At 32.8% G+C, this 21351-nt stretch overlaps 1 protein-coding gene across 1 annotated transcript; it reads left to right on the forward strand.

The window, feature by feature from the left end:
- The first annotated feature begins 139 nt into the window (after positions 1-139).
- Positions 140-20385, forward strand: LOC145117593 (serine/threonine-protein kinase PBL34-like). The gene is made up of 6 exons (XM_079053891.1): positions 140-1317; positions 12251-12594; positions 17331-17466; positions 17874-18010; positions 18221-18344; positions 19383-20385. The coding sequence occupies exons 1-6, from the start codon at positions 276-278 to the stop codon at positions 19748-19750; spliced, it is 2151 nt and encodes a 716-aa protein (XP_078910017.1). The 5' UTR covers positions 140-275; the 3' UTR covers positions 19751-20385.
- Positions 20386-21351: the final 966 nt, after the last annotated feature.

The raw sequence follows: 21351 nt of genomic DNA on the forward strand, positions 1-21351 counted from the left end.
GTGAATTTATTTCTTAATTTTTCTAGAAAACGCGGTTTACAACCATCGCTATATGACTTTTATATAGGCCCCTCGAATAATATTTATTAATTAAATGAAAATAAATATCTCTTCATGGTTCATGGGAAGAAAGATCAATGTATGTTTGACCACAAAGAAGGGATAAGAATTCCCTTTCACGCTGTGAAGCACCTGCAAATAATTGTCTTAGATGATATATATCATATATTAAAACAATTGCAACCAGAATCTGGTCGTAACTCACATCAGTAATTATGTTTACTGGTCATGAGGTTGAGTCCTCCTCAACCTTAGAATGGCCACAACCATGTCGCCGGCTTACCTTTCCAGAGATTCAACTAGCAACCCAAAACTTCGATGAGTCATTGGTGATCGGCCGTGGTGGGTTTGGAAAAGTTTACAGAGGAACCATCATTAGTGAGGCAAGGCTTTTAGTTGTTGCCATCAAGAGGTTAGATTCAACTTCTAACCAAGGAGAAGTAGAGTTTTGGGCAGAAGTTGAGACGCTTTCTAAGTTAAGGCACTGTCACTTGGTGTCTTTGATTGGTTATTGCACTGATGGGACCGAAAGAATCCTTGTTTATGATTATATGCCCCATGGAACCCTTGAAGATCATCTCCACAAACTTCAAACTCCTCTACCTTGGATGCTACGACTCAATATATGCATAGGGGCAGCTCGTGGGTTAAATTATCTTCACACTGGTACAGGAATTAAGCATGGAGTTATACACCGTGATGTGAAAAGCTCAAATATATTGTTACATAAAACATGGGCAGCTAAGATTTCTGACTTTGGATTGTCCAAGATAGGTCCAACAAATCAGCAGTTCACACACGTAAGCACTGTTGTGAAAGGAACATTTGGATATCTAGATCCAGATTACTTCTCAACCGGTAGGTTGACAAGAAAATCCGATGTGTATGCGTTTGGTGTAGTAATGTTTGAAGTACTTTGTGGGAAACGAGCAGTGGATGAAAGTCTTGATGAGGATCACTGGGGTTTAGCAAGATGGGCTCAAGATTCTGTGAAAGAAGGTAGGCTAAAGCAAATTGTTGATGTAAATATAAGGGAGAGAATATCACCTAAATGTTTAAAGGAGTTCTCAAGGCTTGCAGAACGGTGTTTAAATAGCCATCCAAAGCAACGTCCTACAATGGCTGAGGTTATGGTCGGACTCGAGTCTATACTAGTTTTACAGGAGAAAACCAATAATACATTGCACCCTGCAAGCATGACCATATTCGGTAGAAAGATGCCACTGTTTCTCTTCCAGTCAAATGGGGAAATCCATGGTATGATTCTCTGTTCATCATTAAAATATTCAGTTATTCAGTTAATTTATATATATATATATATATATATATATATATATATATATATATATATATATATATATATATATATATATATATATGCAATTTCTAGCTGTACGGTTACAGATCATCATTTACTCTGTGTTTTGTTCTGGACTCTTGCTCCCTTACAGATATATGATTGCTTCATCTATTTTTATTCCTGTAAACTAGACCAATTCACTTCTCGTTAACATGATTGATAGTTACACACCTTTCAAATATTTCTTAAACAAAATGGGGATATAAATTTAAAGCATTTTAATAAAGGTTAAGCAGATCAAGGCGTTTGAGTGAAACACCTTTGACATTGCAACATTTTCAAAAAGTTCTACATTGAAACCACAAGACAAAGTGGTGAGATTTGAATAGAAAAAAGAGTGCATTTGAAGGGGTCCCAAATGAAATGGCTTTTATGTCTTTTTCAAAAGGTTAAGTGGATGAATCTTTTTAATTTTTTCTGCGTCGTTTTAATGGTATGACGTATTGTTAGGAATACACGAGAATATACAAAGACACAATATTTAACGTGGTTCGGTCAATGTTGAAAGCATGAGTTTCCCCTTGATTGATTTTGTGCAATATATATATATATATATATATATATATATATATATATATATATATATATATATATATATATATAGGTTCTATGGAAAACAAAAAACCCTAAAAATAAAAAAAATGCATAAAAAAATACTTAAAGATCACAAAACTTTTTTTTTTTTAATTTTTTATGAAAAAATTGCAGCTTTTACTTTAAATTCGTTGAAATTTTTTTTTGAAAAAAAACCAATTTAAAAAAATAAAATAAAATAAAAATAAAAAATTGATTTATTATTTTTTTTAGCGATTTTATTAAAAAACCTGCGATTTTCTATAAAAAAATAAAAAAAAAAGTTTTGTGATCTCTAAGTATTTTTTTATGTATTTTTATGATTTTTTGGGTTTTTTTGTTTTCCAAATAACCCTTCCCTATATATATATATATATATATATATATATATATATATATATATATATATATATATATAGGCCTAGGTTATTCTATTCAAATTAATTATTGTGTTATTGTATGCATAAATGTGGGCCAATCATTTTATTTATTTTAAGAAAGTGATTAATACATATTATTTAATTAAATATAATTGAAAAATACCATCTAATTTAACTAGAAGGGTATTTTAGTCAGTTAACATAGATTTAATAAAGGAAATTTGCATATTTTAAGGGATCAAAGATTCTATTAATTTTAAAAATCCGATTTTACAAATTATAAGGTTTTTAGTTCGGACATTCTGACAGAATATGTTTGAGTATATTCAAAAATAACAAATTTTTTTGTAGAATAACAAGATTCTCAAACCATCAATTGAAGAATTAAAACAAAAATTACATTAATTTTTATAGAATACATGTAACAATTGCTAAGAATTACATTTATTTTTAAAAAATAAAACAAAAAAAACTTTCAAATCTGGAAAAAAGAACATCAAAATCTAATAAAAACACAAATACATTCTAAAAGAATAATGTTGCTAAGAGGCGTCGTTCAAATTTTGTGGTCCGTTCTTCAAGCATCAGCTTCTGTAGAAACAAATACAATGAATAAATTAGTGAGAAAATATCCATACTCCATTCCAACATAATTGGAATTCGTGATTCTATTCTGATAGAATTGGAATTCATTTACCAATAATTATATTAATTCGGGGAATTCTAACAGAATATGTTCATGATTATCATAAAAAACATTCTTTTTTGATAGAATGCTATAAACGAAGAAATACCATTCAGTTGAAGCATTTTAGCGAGCACTTGGTGTGCATGAAAACAACTTTCAATTCAGTTGAAGCATTCATCTGTCAAATAAGCAACCAAAACAACCATGATTTGTGTTCAACCCATCAAACCCAAAAACTCATATAAACCTATCGATTAAACTTCATCGATTTACAGTAAATCAATCAAAATAAGAAAGAATATTAAAGAAACCTGTGATTATCCAGCCAACAACCCTTTGTTTCTTCTTCTGCTTGCCCATTGATTTCACAGCCTCAATCCAAACACCCATCTGATTTCGGTTCTTCTTCCCTGCCTCCACCGAACTATTGATGCATTTTGTCGAATGTTTTATGTGCGTGATTATACCTGAGAAAGCTGGATTGGAAAATTGGGTTTGTCATCAGTGGTTTATGTGAGTTTTGAATTATCATTCGAAATCAATTGCAAATCCAAATCAATTACGAGTCAATTTCAACTACGGAAAGTTTCATCAACGAGATCAATTATATGTAACATTGATAATTTGAAAAAAGAAAAGTACCAGGAGCCAATTTTCGATTTGGCTTTGACGCTCCCTTGCCGATAAAACGAAAAGATAAACCCTAACCTGTCCTTTGACTTTCGAATTGATATCATCATTGGTCTCTGGTCGGATTCTTATCTTCCTCGTTTGTTATTCCCTTTTGTTTTGATCGAAGAGGGTAGCTGTGGTATCGTCGACAACGATGGCTATGAGGAAGGAAGTGGGTAGTCATGGTGGTCGTATGCTATGAAGATGATGGTGTGGTTATCGGCGATGAAGATGATGGTGGTGCTCAGCAACCGGAAAAACAGGAATATGGTGGTGGTCGTCTGGTAAATTTTGTGGGTCGATGTTTCTATACGGTGGAATCGGTGGAACGAGGGGTTTGTTCAATTTAGGGTTTTCAGAATCGGCTTTTAGATAAAGAGGGGAACGAGATTTAAACTGGAGTGATACCATGATTATAGGGATTATTTTTGGAAGTTATTAAACAAATGACTAACTTACCCTTATTTATTTATTTTATTATTTAATTTTTTATTTAATTTTCATTGGTTCACATTGATGCATACAATAACACAATACTTAGTTAAAACACCTGAACCTATCTCTCTCTCTCTCTCTATATATATATATATATACATATATATATATATATATATATATATATATAGGCTTAGGTTATTATATTCTAATTAATTATTGTGCGGACGTATGGACAATGCTATTCTTTGAGAATGATAAAGAAAATATGTTGTTTGATAATATAAATACGTTCAATCTTACATAACTATTGTCATTAACACACATTCTTACTAATTAAATCGTCTATAAGGTTATTATACACTTATTATTATTATTCTCATTTCTGTCAGAGTGTTGTCAGAATGTTTATTGAGTCGTATTCTATCATAATGAAAATGAGTGAAAAATGATGTGCGAGAACAAAAATAAATAATAATTAACGAGAATGCATGAAAATGACGATATTTTTGTAAGGTTGAACGTATTCGCATTACTAAACAACTTATTTTCTTAGTAATTCTCATAGAATAACATTGTCCACACATCCGCACAATAATTAGTTAGAATTCTTTAACCTAGCTCTCTCTCTCTCTCTCTCTCTATATATATATATATATATATATATATATATATATATATATATATATATATATATATATATGAACTTAAAAAAATGGGCCAAATACAAAATGGGCCGTATATATCTAGGACAATACAACAATAATAATATGACTAATATGCCCTTACAGTTTGAGCGGAAGATTCACGAATGCTTAAACTGGATTTAAAATCAAAGAACAACATAAATGGGAGACCTTTGGTGAAGATGTCAACAAACTGATATCTGGAAGGGACATGAAGAACTCGAACAAGGCCGGTGGGAACTCTGTCGCGAACAAAATAAATATCAATCTTGATGTGTGGTTCGCTGATGTTGAACGGGGTTGGCTGACATGTCAATGCCACTCACATTATCACAATAGATGAGAGTAGCTGATCGCAGAGGTAAGTGAAGCTCACGTAACAAGTTGTTTAACCAAAATATCTCAGCGAAGGCATTGGCGACACCGCAATATTCGACCTCTGCACTGGACCGGGACACATTATTTTCTTGTTTGGACGACCAAGAGATGAGGTTATCGCCGAGAAAGACACAAAATCTTGAGGTGGACCTGCGAGTGACAGGGCATCCCCCCAGTCTGCATCAGAATAAGCAGTGAAAGCCATGGAGGGTGAGGAGTACAACTGGAGGCCATGATCTAGAGTTCCACAAATATACCTCAAAATGTGTTTGAAAGCGTGGAAGTGTGGCTCTTTGTGGGTCGTGCATGTATAGGAAGATCTGTTGGATAGCAAATGTAATGTCGGGGCGAGTAAATGTAAGATACTGGAGTGCCCCCGCAAGGTCGCGGTATATGGAAGGATCTGAAACAGGCGTGCCACCATTCCCTAGTTTTGCTGATGGATCCAAAGGGGTACGACTAGGGTTGGCGTCAATCATGATGGCTCGCTGAAGAATCTCAGAGGCATATTTCTATTGATAGAGGAACATGCCTGACGATGATCTTGTGACAAAATCCCCAGAAAGTAGTTCAAGCCCCCCAAGTCGGTCATGGAGAATTATTTCCCGAGAGCGGTGATGATGTGGCAGAGCAGATGGGGGGTGGAAGCTGTTAAAATAATATATTCGACATAAATCAGTAAGTACGCCATGTCATTGTCGTGGCGCAAAATGAATAAAGATGAATCGAATCTGCTATGCTGAAACCCAAGACTCATGGCGTGTGATGCAAAACGTTGAAACCAAGCGTGGGGAGCCTGTTTGAGGCTGTAAAGGGAATTTTTTAAGCAACAAACATGAGTTGGTTTCGATGTGTCTGTGAAGCCGGAAGGCTGGTACATATAAATTGTTTCTGCGAGATGACCATGAAGAAAAGCATTTTTTACATTAAGCTGGTGTACGGGCCAGTGTCTGGAGACAGCCAGGATGAGCACAGTACGTATGGTGGCTGGTTTGACAACCGGGCTGAAAGTTTCCTTGCAATCGATGCCTAGATGTTGATTTTTATCATTAGCAACAAGTCGTGCTTTATACCTGTTAAGAGAACCATCATCATTAAATTTGTGTTTGTAAAGCCACTTAGAGCAAACCACATTGACCCCTGTAGGACGCGGTACAAGAACCCAAGTCCTATTTTTATTAAGATCCCTATATTCGCCACGCATAGCGGATTTCCAGTTAGGATCTTGAAGGAATTGGATATGAGATTTTGGAATTGGAGAGAGAGTGGAAGTGTGATGGTTTAAATGGTTAACGGGTTTGTAAATACCACTCCGAGCTCGAGTATGCATAAGATGAGTTGAAGACTTATGAATAGAGGGGTTGACGAAAGTGGTGGGGGGGAATCGAGATAGTTGGGGTTGTCACCATAGGTGCTTCCAGAGTAGAGTGAGTAGCTGGAGCAAAGGTTGGATCGGGCGAAAAAGTGACAGAAGTGGGTGATGATGGAGATGTTGATGTAGGTATGGTGGGTGACGATTGTAGGGTGATAGGAGTTGGTATGTGAGAGGTGGTGGTTGATGGATTAGACATAAGGAGCCGAGATGCTATATAGTTGCGTGGATCAAAAATATTGAGAAAATCATAGGAAGGTGGAGCATTGGGTGTCATGGATGCGTAAGGGAAAACACGTTTATCAAATATTTCGTGTCGAGAGATAATGATCTTTTTAGTTTGAAGATCAAGGCATCGAAAACCTCAATGGTTATCGTGGTATTCAAGGAAGATGAAAGGAGTGGAGCATGGTGCTAATTTGTGGGGAGGGTGCAAGTGTGGATAGCATAAACACCCGAAAACACGAAGGTGGTCATATGTGGGGTGTTTTTGATAGATTTTAAAGTAAGGGTATGATTTTCAATGGATTTGGATGGAAGGCGATTAAGGAGATGTGTGGCCATGTGGAGAGCCTCCACCCAATATGTTGGCGGGTGATGAGATTGGAATAGAATGGAGTGGATGAGGTTATTTATAGTCCGGAGCATATGTTCGGATTTACCATTTTGTTGGGATGTTTTTGGACACGGGAAACATAAGTGGATACCATTTTTGTCAAAGATGGCGCAGAGAGCAGTGTTGTCGAAGGTGTCCAGTTGGGACCAATCATCAGACAAATTCTTTGGTGTGGGATTAGTCAAGTGGTGATTAGCACCAAAAGTAATGTCGCAGGCTTGAAAAAGCTCTTTCCAGGCGTTGTAGTTTAGTTCCTCGAGATCAAGAATGATTAGAACATAGGCTTGAATGTTGGTGTTGGTGAAGGGTAAGGGTTTTTCTGCTTTATCTTTGTTGTTGGTTTCCGACATGTTAACATGGGTTGAAGATGATGGTGAACTAGGGACGGCTAGGGTGGATTCCATGCACCATGTAGGATAGGTATTTTTGTTTATTACTTCTTGCCTAACAACCTTTAGCCTACTCTAAGCACTTATCTCGTCAATATATTAGGTGTTAGGTTTCTTTAGTTTTCCAGATACAAATCGATATCCATTCGGGTTAATAATTCTCAAGTCATGTTAAACTGATATGTTGGAAAGGTGCCCCTAGGTTGGGGTTCTAGTCTCATGTTGGACAAAGGTGTTGATTTAAGAGTCGTGTTAGTGGGTGTGTGAGTTAGTTGTTAAGAAAATTAGTTATATGAATATAAGATAGCACAAAAATTTTAATTCTCATATACTTACAAAATCCAAACAAAATTATAGTTCTTTTGATTTGTTCAATTTTAAGAGCTTCTTCTTTTCTGAATTTGTTACAAAAAATATAAATCTTTTGACTTGATTCTGATGAAGGTTGTTACGAATAAAATGAGAAAATAAATCACACATAAGAACATAATTCTAACACAGCTCGGTGAATATTGTGACCTATTTCCACATGACATGATGGAATATTCCTATTCACGAGCTTGAAAATTGATAATACATTTGAAACCATAACTACCATCCGTATTATAAAAGCAAATTACAAAACATAACCCTAACTAGAGTAGGGTCGGGCCTCAACCTACACCAAACACTTATCATGTTGATATCGGGTGTCAAGTTTCTTACTTTACTCGGGGGGGGGGGGGGGGTTCGATAGCCATTCGGCCCTTGAATTCTCAAGTGACATTTATAATTCCCATCTTAACTTGAGTATACTCCAAACTCAAGAAACCAAGAACTCTCACTCCTTCTTCTCATGTTTCTTTGAAGGGATGTATTTCCCGACTTCATGTGGACATCTACCTAATCCAATAGTTTCTCTAACTTCTCTTTTCGTAACTTATTTATCAATATATCTTCTTAATTATCCTTTGTGACAATGTTTAGGATATAAAATTTATCTGCTTCTACAATACCATGAATGAAATTTCAGCCTAACATCAATGTGATTTGTCTTTTCGTGATTGACTTGATTTTTTTGCAAGACACAAAGCACACTGACTTTCACAATACAATATATATACTAATGAGATCGTGTATCCATATACCCTCGTATATTCCGTTAATCGTTGACATGTATTTTTCTTTAGTTGTAGACAAGGCAACAATGTATAGTGTTGACTTTTAACTTATAACATAATTGAATTTAGTAAATATATAACATGTCAATGATCTTCTTTTCACCCGATCATTGTAGTCATCCGAGTCCGCATAGCCAACCAACCCTTACTTTATGTATTAGCACCATGAACCCAAAAAAATGTTAGTTGTTCCCTTTAATTATCATATAATCCACTTGACTACTCCCAACGACCCTTTCCTATATTGCATGTAAATCTACTTACCACACAAATTACACGAGTTACTTCAGGTATCGTAAACACCATATAATACATCCGACTTCCAATAACACTTGAATATGGAACTCTACTCATGTACTTATTTTCCTTATATATAGTTGGTATAGTGCTCCAGTCAAGTTTAAAGTGTGCTGCTAAAGGAGTTTCAACAGTTTTGGACTGATCAATATGGAATGATTTCAAAACTTTCTCAATATAACTTTCTTAAGAGCCTTATATCATCCATACTTTATATCCCTCTGAATCTCTATACCCACTATATTCTTTGTTATACCTATATCCTTCATCTCAAACTTACTTTTCATAAAAAGATTTCAAGTCATTAATTTCAACCATATTCTTAGCTATAATTAACATGTTATCTACGTATAACATCAAATACATACAGGAACTATAAGACAATTGCTTTGAGTAGACACAATTGACAAACTGGTTTCTAACATAGCCTTAGGAAACCATAAACGAATCAAACTTCTTGTATCACTATCTTGTACCCTGCTTTAAACCATATATAGATTTATTTAACAAATATACATGATCTTTCTTGGAGTCAAGGAAACCTTATGGCTGGGATATATAGTTCTTTTATGCTAGATAACCATGAAGAAATGTAGTTTTGACATCAAGTTTCTTAAGTTCTGGATTATGTTCATTCATCATGGATAATATAACCTGAATTGTATTATGCTTCATGACAGGTGAGAAAACCTCATGCTATTCGATTCCTTTCTAGAGTCTTTCCTTCTTTTGTACACCATAATCAATAACCTTTCACTCTAGTTGTATATACAATAAATATACACTTCATATCCCTCAACTTCAATTACCATCATTAACATGAGCATAAGTAGGACAACCAAATATACATAAAATAGAACAACCAGAGGCTTCAATGGATCGTAACTCTTGAGGAGTCTTTAATTCATTTGAAGTTGATGGAGATCTATTCAACAGATAACAAGACGTATTGATTTCTTCTATCTAGAATTGCTTTATATATATTAGCAAATAAACATATACATCTTGCTGATTGCATCAATGTTTGGTTCCTCAGTTCTATCAACTCCATTTTCTTGTGGTGTGTTTCCAATAATGTGGTGTCACACCATACCTTCCTATTTTATAGAATTCATTAAATGGATTATTGGGAAAATCTAACACATTATCTGCTCTAAGTGTCTTGACTTGTTTATCTATATGTTTTTCAATGATAGTCTTCCACTCCTTGAACTGTCCAAAGACTTCATCTTTTCTTTTTAGAAAGTACAACCAAAGTTTTCTTGAGCACTCATAAATTAAACTTACAAAGTACAAGCGTCTACCATGTGATTTCACCGGAGAGGGACCCTATAAATCTAAGTGAACATATTCAAGAATTTACTTGTTTGTATGTTGACTATAACTAAGCTTCACCATGTATTACTTTCCTTTGACACAATCTTCATAGAATTTCATTTTTCCAGTTACATCTCCGTCAAAGGAGCCCTATTTATTCAATATACACATACCCTTCTTACTCATATGCCCTAATTGATGATGCCATAACTTTGTTTTATAATCATGTTGCTCAAAAAGATTAGGATATAACCACCGTTTCTCTTACTAATCTGCCATCGAAAAACTAGATACGATGTTGCAGTTTCCCTTCATTACTATGATAGTAATAAAGTACATTTGAAGACCTTTACATACTCAATGTTCCTCGTGTCACTTCCCTTGATACAACACATCCTTTCATCACCCAACTTTACCATGCCATTTCGTTCTTTAAAGGAATCGAAAAAGTCACATGAGTATGTCATATGGTGAGATGCACCAATGTCCAAGATCCAAGTATCCACATAAATGGTTGTTCTAAAAGTCAAAACTTCACCTCTGTCCCTTTCATCAGGAACTCTCATGAACAACAACAATACTACTACTGTTTATTGATTCTTTTTTAATTTCCCTTCTTTCGTTGTGAAAATCTATTATAAAGTGTCTCATCCTTTGTAATGATAACATTTAACTTTACTTGAATCTTTGGATTTGGAACGTGACTTTGTCCTATTTTCACAATCTCTTTGTTGCTGTGCCCCTACCTAACGAATCTAGTTAGACCCTTCTTCGCCCATAGTAATCCCTTCCTTTTAGTTTTTTTGACAACAAATATTCCTTCACGCCGTTAACAATAATCATTGTTCTACCATATTGTATACTATCAATGAGATTCTCATATAAATTTGATAGTGAACATAAAAAATAAAAGCTTGATATTTATATTTAATCTAAACTTTGATAACCAACATGCTTTAAATGTGACTATTTAGATTCATTTCCTTCTATTCAAGAAGTTTATATATATATATATATATATATATATATATATATATATAAACTTCTTGAATAGAAGGAAATGAATCTAAATAGTCACATTTAAAGCATGTTGGTTATCAAAGTTTAGATTATATATATATATATATATATATATATATATATATATATATATATATATATATATATATACTAGGTGTGAGACCCATTGTTACATGAGTTTATTTAAAAGAAAAACTAAATATAAAATTCTAAACATTTGAGAAGTTTGAATTTATAAGAAAAGTGAGAAAATTATGAATTATAAAAATTAAAGTGTTTTTTTTCTCATTTAAATTTAAACAAATAATTTAGATGAATAAACAAATAAAATTAATGAATCTTTAATTTAGTAATTTTGAAATTAGAAGGAAAGTTCATTAATCAAATTGATATGCATTTATTATTGCATTTAAATATATTTGGAATTTAATAAAATGAAAAACCATAAAATGACATGTGGAATAAAAATTAATTTATCTTTAATCTAAACTTTGATAACCAACATGCTTTAAATGTGACTATTTAGATTCATTTCCTTCTATTCAAGAAGTTTATATATATATATATATATATATATATATATATATATATATATATATATATATATATATATATATATATATATATACTGATTTGAATCATGAAAAAAACCTCTTTGAAAATGTCATTGGAAAGTCCGTGTCTCACCTTTTTAGGCAAGCTAAAAAATTTACAATTTTTGCGTGGTTGACATAAGTCTCGATGCATGTTTAACATAGTGTTGGCCCGCTTATTGGGTTGTTAGAGAATGGCCATTTTGCGAAACAAACTATAGTTACTTACTGAAAGTTAAAATTGAAAATTTTAGGTGAAAACCAACAGTTTCCTTCTAAAGAACCTGTGAAGATTCCACCAAAACAAAGTATTTTTGAAGCGCCTAATATAAAAAGTATTAGAAGTGTAGTGGTGATCACCAGAGATGTTAATGATCTTAGACAAAATCCTGTATATAGCAATCTCGATATTTTTACATATGATGAGATGCAAATGGCTACCAAACGATTTATGTCGGATCAAGTTATAGGTGCGGGTGGATTTGGAGTTGTTTATAAAGGATTTATAGATGAGAATGTGAGATATGGTTATGGTAAAACTCAAGTTGCAGTTAAAGAACATAACCGTAAAGGATTGCAAGGTGATACGGAATGGCTGGTATGTAATTCAACCTGTGTTTCTTTATTTATTATCCTTACATCTTATGAATGTGATTGTTTTTGAATTGTGTGTATATAGGTGTGAGTGTGTGCATAATACATACCAACACTAACTTGGAGTGTGTGTCATAATGTGTGTGGAAAAAATGAATATGTGGTTGTGATGGATTCAAGGTTAACTCGAGGACCACTCAAAACCAAATAATTTTAAAAAATACGTTGACTTCCTTTAGTGGGAAGAGGTAGTTTTATAAGAACTACTAGGTTTAAACCCGTGGAAAACCACAGTTGCAAAATAAAAACATTATTTATAATTAGAAATCCAAAATACTAATCAAATATTTATAAAAAAATAATTTACAAAATAGAAAAATTAGTGATTTCTCAACAAAAAAGATTGAAATATTACATAGAAAGCAAAATCCAGGTATAAAAGGGGTTGGTAACCAATAAAAAAAATTCATACAACCACTAATGACTAATCACAATTGAGAAAAAAAAACATTATTTATAATTCGAAATCATAATACCAAAGGCTTCTAGCCCAACAGTACAAGTATTGTCATTCCTTCTTGAGGTCGAAGGTTCAAGTCTCGTTTTTAGACATATGTGAAATTAGGAGTAATGTAAGAGTACGTTAGATTTGCTGTTTAAAAAAAAAATCAAGTTCGTAATGACTAATCAAATACTTGCAAAAAAATTATGAATTTATAAAAGCAAAAGTTTTGTTAGTTTTTTTAAATACAAACTATAAAAGTGTATTTGATATTATGATCCAAGAGGATTTTACAATAAAAAGAACAAAAAATCTCAATAACATCTCTTTTTGGCACCTTGATGCAAAAATCTTAAAATACCAAAATCTTGTTATAACAAATTAAACATACACAAAATACATGCCAACCATAATTAACGAAGTTGCATAAATTATTCATTTTATGAGCTGTATTACTTTTTCCACTATCCTCATAGCAAACGCCTAAAGCTTTTTGGTGTAATAAAGTTTAATTGAAAAATTGCAAAGCCATCAAACACATGAAAATTTTAATAGATCACTAAACATAAAGAGTAACAGTTTACATTGCATCCATTTTGAATTTTAGAACTTCCTTCGATCAGTCAACTTTCAAAAGCTATTGTTTTAACAAGAATTTTGAACAATTTTCTAATATTCCCTAGCAAGTAGGTAGCTAGACACAAAAGACCTATCCCCAAGTGTAATAACTTTAATTGGGCTGTCAAACTGTGGCCACTTATAGAAATCCAAGACCTGTAATCAAAATACCATGAATCGGATAATGAAAACCATAGAGATCTGAAAATCACAAACTAAATAATCAAATATAAGGTTAAATGCAAGAACTGTTAACATTGTTTTAGTTACATGTATTCGAACAAATTAATTTTAGATCTTTCTATGACATTGTATGTAATTAAGAAAACATAGTAACATGTCTTATCAGAAAGTTGTTTTGATCATCATGAACGTATATTGCTACTTTTTGGAAATATTTGCCAATATTTCATTGTTATTCTTATGAATATTGTTCTGGACTTTGTCTAGAACTCAATAAAAAGTGGGTAACAAACTGAAATATTGTTATAAAAAAAAATCATTTGATTATAGAGTAGATAAAAACTTATCCCATCACATAGATAATTCACTAACTTTTTGCAAGAAATAGCAATGTACTTTCCCTAAAATAGGCAATGTACTTCTTTAGCAACATGGAATAAGAAAAGCAAGATCGTTATAACTGTATAAAAAGTAGATTAAAAAGATCATACCTTCCATCCGCAAGATGACAAACCTAGATCTTTGGAACTAATCTCAAAAGGTGTATAGGCCCATACATAAAAAAAATCCAGTAAAAAGAAGCATTAAAAGCAAAATTTGCAGTAAATATGATTACACGTCAACAAATGGAAAGAAGCACACAAACTCATAATGAAGCATGCCAACAAATTGTAAGAAGAACAAACACTCAAAATTTTCATTAGCGTTATAGCGATGTAGAAGATAAAATGAACAGTGAAGCATATAAAATAAAGGTAAGAAGCCAACCTTTAGAAAATCACCAACTTGTGTCATAAAATCCTTGATTATCCTATGAAGTTGACACACCCATTGCATCATGCATGTAGTACACCTTTCCTGCACAACATCCAATACATGAAAGATATTATAAATTAGTATAAAGTACTTGAAAATTACAATGTACACATATCATTTTTGGTGAACCTTAATAGAAATACATTAAATGTTAGTCAAATCGGTGCTCAGTATCCTTCCTGTATATTATTTTTCGTTATTTAAAGCTCCTAAGTCGGTGATTGACGGGTAAGAAAAGATCAGAAGAAACTTCATGTGGGGAGATAGTGACAAGAAAACGAAGATAAAATGGGTTGCTTGGGATGTTAATTTAGGTCCGAAATGTTCAGGGGGTTTAGGTATTGGCTCTCTCTACTCGCTTAACATTTCCTTGTTGTGAAATGGCTGTGGCGTTTCATGGTTGAGAGAGATGCCCTTTAGAGAAGAGTGGTATGTGGCATTCATAATTCTCACAAAAAACCAGTCAAGAACTTGGCCAAAAAATTCGATCCCTGGTACTCGGGGTAACATCTTGAAGGTTATTCCTGACTTGCAAAATCTGGGGGTAAATCTTGATGATATTTTCGAATTGTGTATGGGAAATGGGGCCAGAACTCTGTTTTAGCTAGACAAGTGGATAGGCGGTGATTCTTTAGCTTCTAAATGCCCCGGTCTTTTTGAGCTTGACAAAAGAAAAGGCTGTTTTGTTTCAGAGCGAGTGGATCCTACAGATTTGGTGTGGGCTTGGAAACGGCGGCCCAACGAACAATCTGAGTTACTGGAGTTGGATTGGCCTCATGGGTTGATCGCTCAACATATGTGGTCGCCGGATGACCATTGACGGAATTGTCGGCTCTCAAGTAATGGCACGTTTTTTGTTCATGATCACAGGGTGATTATTGACGAAAAGGTCACATCCCCAATTAATAATCCTACCATTTGGATTCATACGGTGCCTTTGAAATGCATTTGTTTTGTGTGGAGAGCGTCTATGGGGGGGCGTATTCCAACTGGCTTGGCTCTTTCTCGTAGGGGTATCTCGTCTCGTTCCACGGCTTGTGTTACTTGACACGGTGGTGCGGTATCCAGTGGCGGATCCAGAAAAAAAATATTACTGGGGTACATCTTATATAAAAAATGAAACAAAAATTTGAATGTAAAAAAAATCAGAAATTTTGAGATTTTTTGTGAGCTTTTTCGAATATTACAAAAATAGTTTTTTTCAGCACAAGTGGGTGCCAAAAGGTATAATTTCAACAAAAGATTAATTTTTGAAGGGCTGGTTTAGTAAAATGGAGGCTATAATAAACTTTTAAGTGGGGGCCATGGACCCCCCTTCTTACACTGTGGATCCGCCACTGGCGGTATCCCTTTCCAGCGTTTTGACACGGTGGCTGATATCATTAATTTTGCGGCTAATTGGGGACTATCCCAAGAAAGGCAAATTTCTCATCTCTATTTGATGCGGTCCCTCTAGAGCTTGTGGAAGGAAAGGAATGAGTGGGTGTTTAACAAATTGCATTCTAGTCCCGGTAGATTGACAGATAATATTTATCTTTTGGTTTTCAATTGGATTCAGCATAGAGAGAATTTCGGGGAATGTAAATGAGTTGATTGGTGTTGTTCTCCCTTTAAAATATTATAATATGTTTCTTTTGTTTTTTGCCCTGCCTCTGTTCTTTTTAGGCTCTCTCCTTTTTAGACAGTGAGTTAAAAAAAATAGAAAATTGAAAGAAAATCTGACTTCCAAAAATATCAAATTAAGCTTTAGATTACCCTTATATCAAGGGGTTTGCGAAATTTTAAACTGAAATTTCAATTTTGGGAGTGCGAAGGAGTTCCGTCTATCGATTAGTAGCTAATTTCAAGGAAAACAAAAGAATTCAAAGAAAAAGTAGGATAAGTTGGTAATTTAATTTTTAGGTGAAATAATATTTTATAGAGGCTGTAAAAATATTTTTTATTAGAATAGGAGAGGTGATATAATCACTCAAAATAGCTAAGTTTAGGGAGTTTTATTTATTTATGTATTTATTTTCAAGAAAACCGGTAGCTATAGAAAGAAAATCAAAATAGTGTTTTTTTAATTTAAAACTGGCATTTTTGAATTGTTCTATATATTTTTTTAACGGCTGGTTAGTGATTAATATAACTAAGTTAGTAAAATTCGTCAATGTCTAAAATTAGAACTCAGGACTCCCAATCTAAAAGACAAAACTTCTACAAAGTGGGGTAGTCTAAGCTAGATGTCATATGTTTACCCTCCTCCACAATAAATATCTTTAAAATGTTCTTTCATTTTTTTACACTACAATACTTTGATGGTGTTCGCATGCATACCTTTGCTTCCATGTATATATGGCGAAATAACTTGAAGGTGAAGTGATTCATACAAAACAAATTTTTTCCGTACACAACAATTTATGCTTTATACAGTTGTACAATACAATATTTTATGCTTTATACAGTTGTACAATACAATATTTTAAAGCATAAATTGTTATGTATGAAGAAAAATTGTTGTGTACAAATCAACTTCAAACATGAAATGTATGTTTGTATTTATGTGTGTATCATGTATGTATGTAAAGTTACTATGTATGTATTTATATAATGTATGTATGTTCTTATATAATTTCCAGGCTGAAGTAAATTATTTAGGACAACTACAACACCCAAATATTGTGAAGCTTATTGGATATTGTTGCGAGGAAGATCATCGCCTTTTGGTGTACGAATATATGGCATCCAGAAGCTTGGATAAACACCTATTTGACAGTGAGCAGATTAATAAATTCTTATATTTTTTGTATTTTATTTAAGAATTTATGGCAATCCGAAATTTATGGTGTTAATGTCGAATCTTTTTGGACCTAACAAAAAATTTATAATTTTTTCCCATTAACATACCAAAGGCAATGCGATCTTTTCTCTCATGTTTTGGTCTAAAGGTTCTAATGAATATTTTATTCGCAAACAAATAATATATATATATATATATATATATATATATATATATATATATATATATATATATATATATATATATATATATATATATATATATATATATATTAGAAACTAGCTTTTTTTTTTATTGAATTTTGTTGCACTTCCATTTTCACGTGCACAAAAATGTTGAGAATTTGTAATATTGTAATAATTTTTTTTTTGTTATGTTAAAGGAGTATGTACTACATTGACATGGTCACGGAGAATAAAGACTGCATTGGATACGGCAATAGCGCTTGCTTTTCTCCATGATTCTGAAAGACCAATCATCTATCGGGATTTCAAGACATCAAATATCTTGTTGGATGCGGTTAGTATGGATAAATAATATTTTTTAAAAAGTTGAGAAAATGCGGCACAAAGATTGAAGGAAAAAATAAATGAGACAAAATTTTTGGTTTTCTTTGTCAAGGCTTTCTTGTTGTGTATTAAGTAAAGAAAACAGCATTATACCGTTTACCAAAGTCTTGTCCGAATCAAATCAATTAAAAAAAAGACCTTAATGTGAATAAATTTGCAGGAATTCAATGCAAAATTGTCTGATTTTGGACTTGCAAAAGATGGACCAATGGGGGATCAAACACATATATCAACACGAGTTATGGGTACATATGGATATGCAGCTCCTGAGTATATCGCGACCGGTGAGGCCAATTTCAAAGTAGACATACAATATATATATATATATATATATATATATATATATATATATATATATATATATATAATATTTGCATTTGTTTCTAATATAGCATTGTATTTTAAATTTTTTTGCTTAGTACATTGAAAAAGTGCTTAACTATAAAAGTGTGCTCATTTTTTCGTATATTGTTAATTTGAAAATTTTACCAAATTATAACAATGAAATTTGTTTTGTATTTGGATGACATTGTTATAATTAGGTAGATTTTTAAAGTACAATGCAGTAATAGAAAAAATAAAATTAGGATGTTATAATAAACAAATAAATAAAACTGTGTTGCTATTTGTTTTAGTTAACCCTTCCTTTCAAGGCTATATGTGTATTCTCATTTATTGGTATATCATAACATGTTACTTTTATTTATTTTGGTTATAGCATTGCACTTTATATTTTTTTAAATTAGACGTTGAACTTTGAAAAATGCATTTAGCTATAGCATTGTAATTTCAATATTTTTTTTCTTATTAGGTTTGTATACTTCAAAAATCGTGTGCAGTTATCACAGCGAAAATATCTTTTTTTTTTTATTTGGAGGACATTTATATAATCAGATAGAGTTTTAGAGTTTTCAACGTACAATGTAGTAATACAAAGAAATGAATTTAACATTCTGTAATAAACAGATTGATGAAAGTATGCTGCTACTTCTTGTAGTTAACTCTTTCTTTTAGGTTCCAAGAAATAACAACATACTTTTGTTTATTTGTGTATTATAGCATTATAATAAACAAATTAATAAAAGTACGGTATCATTTCTTGCATTTAACCTAATATGTTTTAGGGCTAAATACAAAAAAAAAGCAATGTGCTTTTATGTATTTGTGTATTATAACATCCTATTTTCTTTTCTTTCTATTATTGCATTATACCTTCAATTTTTTTCTTACTGAAACATTGGACTTTAAAAGTACACCCAACTTATATCATTCTATTTCCAATTTTTATGTTTCTTGTATGAATTTTTTTATGGCATTGACAGGACACTTATCAGTAAGAAGTGATATATACGGTTTTGGGGTGGTGCTTCTTGAGATGTTGATTGGTCGAAGAGCCATGGACGCAAGTCGACCTAGCTGTGAGCGTAACTTGGTTGATTGGGCTCGACCACATCTAATCCACAACAAGAAACTTGTGAGAATACTTGACCCAAGAATCGAAGGTCAATATTCCTCAAAAACTGTCATTAAAGTTGCCAATTTAGCTTACCAATGTGTAAGTCAAAACCCTAAAGACAGGCCGATTATGACTCAAGTGGTTGAGACACTTGAATCCATCCAGACCCTCGAACTTGGTCAAGATGATGCTCTTTTTCAAAATGGGAATGAGAGTGTGAATTACTTTTATTGAAAAACTTGAGGAAAGAGCTTTCTTTATAGAAAATGGTTTTCAAACTTACAACAACATAAATAAAGCAAATGAAAAAGGGAATCATAATTCCTAATAATACAATTATGCTCGTACCGCACATATGTCAAGAAACCACCGAAAGAAAACTCTAATGGATAAGATTAATCTTTTCTTTAAAATATCCCAAAATACTTTTCTTTATAACTTCCTCCTATTGTTATTTTGACTTTTATTTGAGTTTGGATAATGTATAAGTAAAACAGGATAAGACCACCGTTTGCCACATTTGCTGATGAAACAAGATAAAGAACGGGTTCTCCCTACTTGCATTGAGCAAGATGTTGCGTTTTTTTTTTGAGATCACTTCATTCACATCGTTGGGGAGAGACAGAGAGGGGTCAGTAATAACTCACAGGCGGGGTAAAAAGGTCCATCCTTCATTCATATCTTTGTTTTGCAAATTTTTAAGTAACTCGGTTGGGAGTACCTTTGTGAAGATGCTTACCACTTGATCTCAAATCGCCACATGATTTAATTGTAATTTCCCGTTCTTTACTTTTCCCCGGACGAAATGGAATGATAAATCTATATGTTTTCTTCTAAAATAATCAATAAAAGTGTGTATGCGATTTTAATGTGTGTATCTCATTAATCACAATGTTGGTACTTATACATCAAAGATCTGTTTGGATCGGATTACAAATAATCCTATCAGATTACAAAACAAACTAATAGATAAGAATTACATTCAAATACATAATAGCTAGATAAGAAGATAACATTGATATACTTCAACATCCCCCCTTAAGTTGGAGCATGGGGATCGAAAATGCCAAACTTTTCCACCAATTTGTCAAACTGAGTTTTGACAAGTGCCTTAGTTAGAATATCTGACAGGTGCTCGGATGTGTGAACATATGATGGAGCCACTAGACCTTCAACAATAGCATCACCCACAAAATGACAGTCTACTTCTATATGTTTAGTTCGCTCTGTTGGATTAGGTGTCTAAGCCCATAACTATATATGGTATGTACTTGACCCGATTGTAGCATGGTACTTTTGGGTTGCCTTCATCAAAGCAACTTGATTGGAAGAATAATGGAGAAAGAGGATAAAAGTGATTTATTAATATATTATATGAATAATATATTAAAAGAGAAATCATATTATTTAATTAACATTGGTCAAGATTTAATTTAGAATTAATTTTGTGGTCAAAAGAGGTTAATTGAATTAAGGGGACTGATATTGTAATTATCAGATAATTGCAAAATGGGCTGAGGATCCCTAAAGATAGGGGCGGACAAAATCTTATGGATAGCCCATAAGAATTAGTCCAAGGCTAGGGTTCTGGAAGATTCCTATGGGCTGCTTAGAGCCTAAGCAACCGGATTAAGTCTTTGACTGAAACCCTAATTACTCACCTATATAAAGACCCCCTTGACTTCACATTTTTGGCTACCACAACCCTAGAAGGATTCCTAAAGCCGAAAATAGCCTTTCCTCTCTCTCTATAATATTCTCCAATTGTTTGATTTTCAAAGCTAAAAAAATGTGATTTTTGGCCACTGACTGTTGGACTCGTTGAGTCCCATATG

Source organism: Lactuca virosa, chromosome 5 (assembly GCF_052849685.1).
Source record: "Lactuca virosa cultivar CGN04683 chromosome 5, Lactuca_virosa_CGN04683_v6, whole genome shotgun sequence".
Lineage (NCBI taxonomy): Eukaryota > Viridiplantae > Streptophyta > Magnoliopsida > Asterales > Asteraceae > Lactuca > Lactuca virosa.

Coding starts and splice junctions, on each gene's coding strand:
- LOC145117593 (XM_079053891.1), top strand. CDS start 276: ATGTTTACTGGTCATGAGGTTGAGTCCTCCTCAACCTTAGAATGGCCA. Junction 1,318..12,250: donor GTCAAATGGGGAAATCCATG/GTATGATTCTCT, acceptor TGAAAATTTTAG/GTGAAAACCAACAGTTTCCT. Junction 17,467..17,873: donor GGATAAACACCTATTTGACA/GTGAGCAGATTA, acceptor GTTATGTTAAAG/GAGTATGTACTACATTGACA.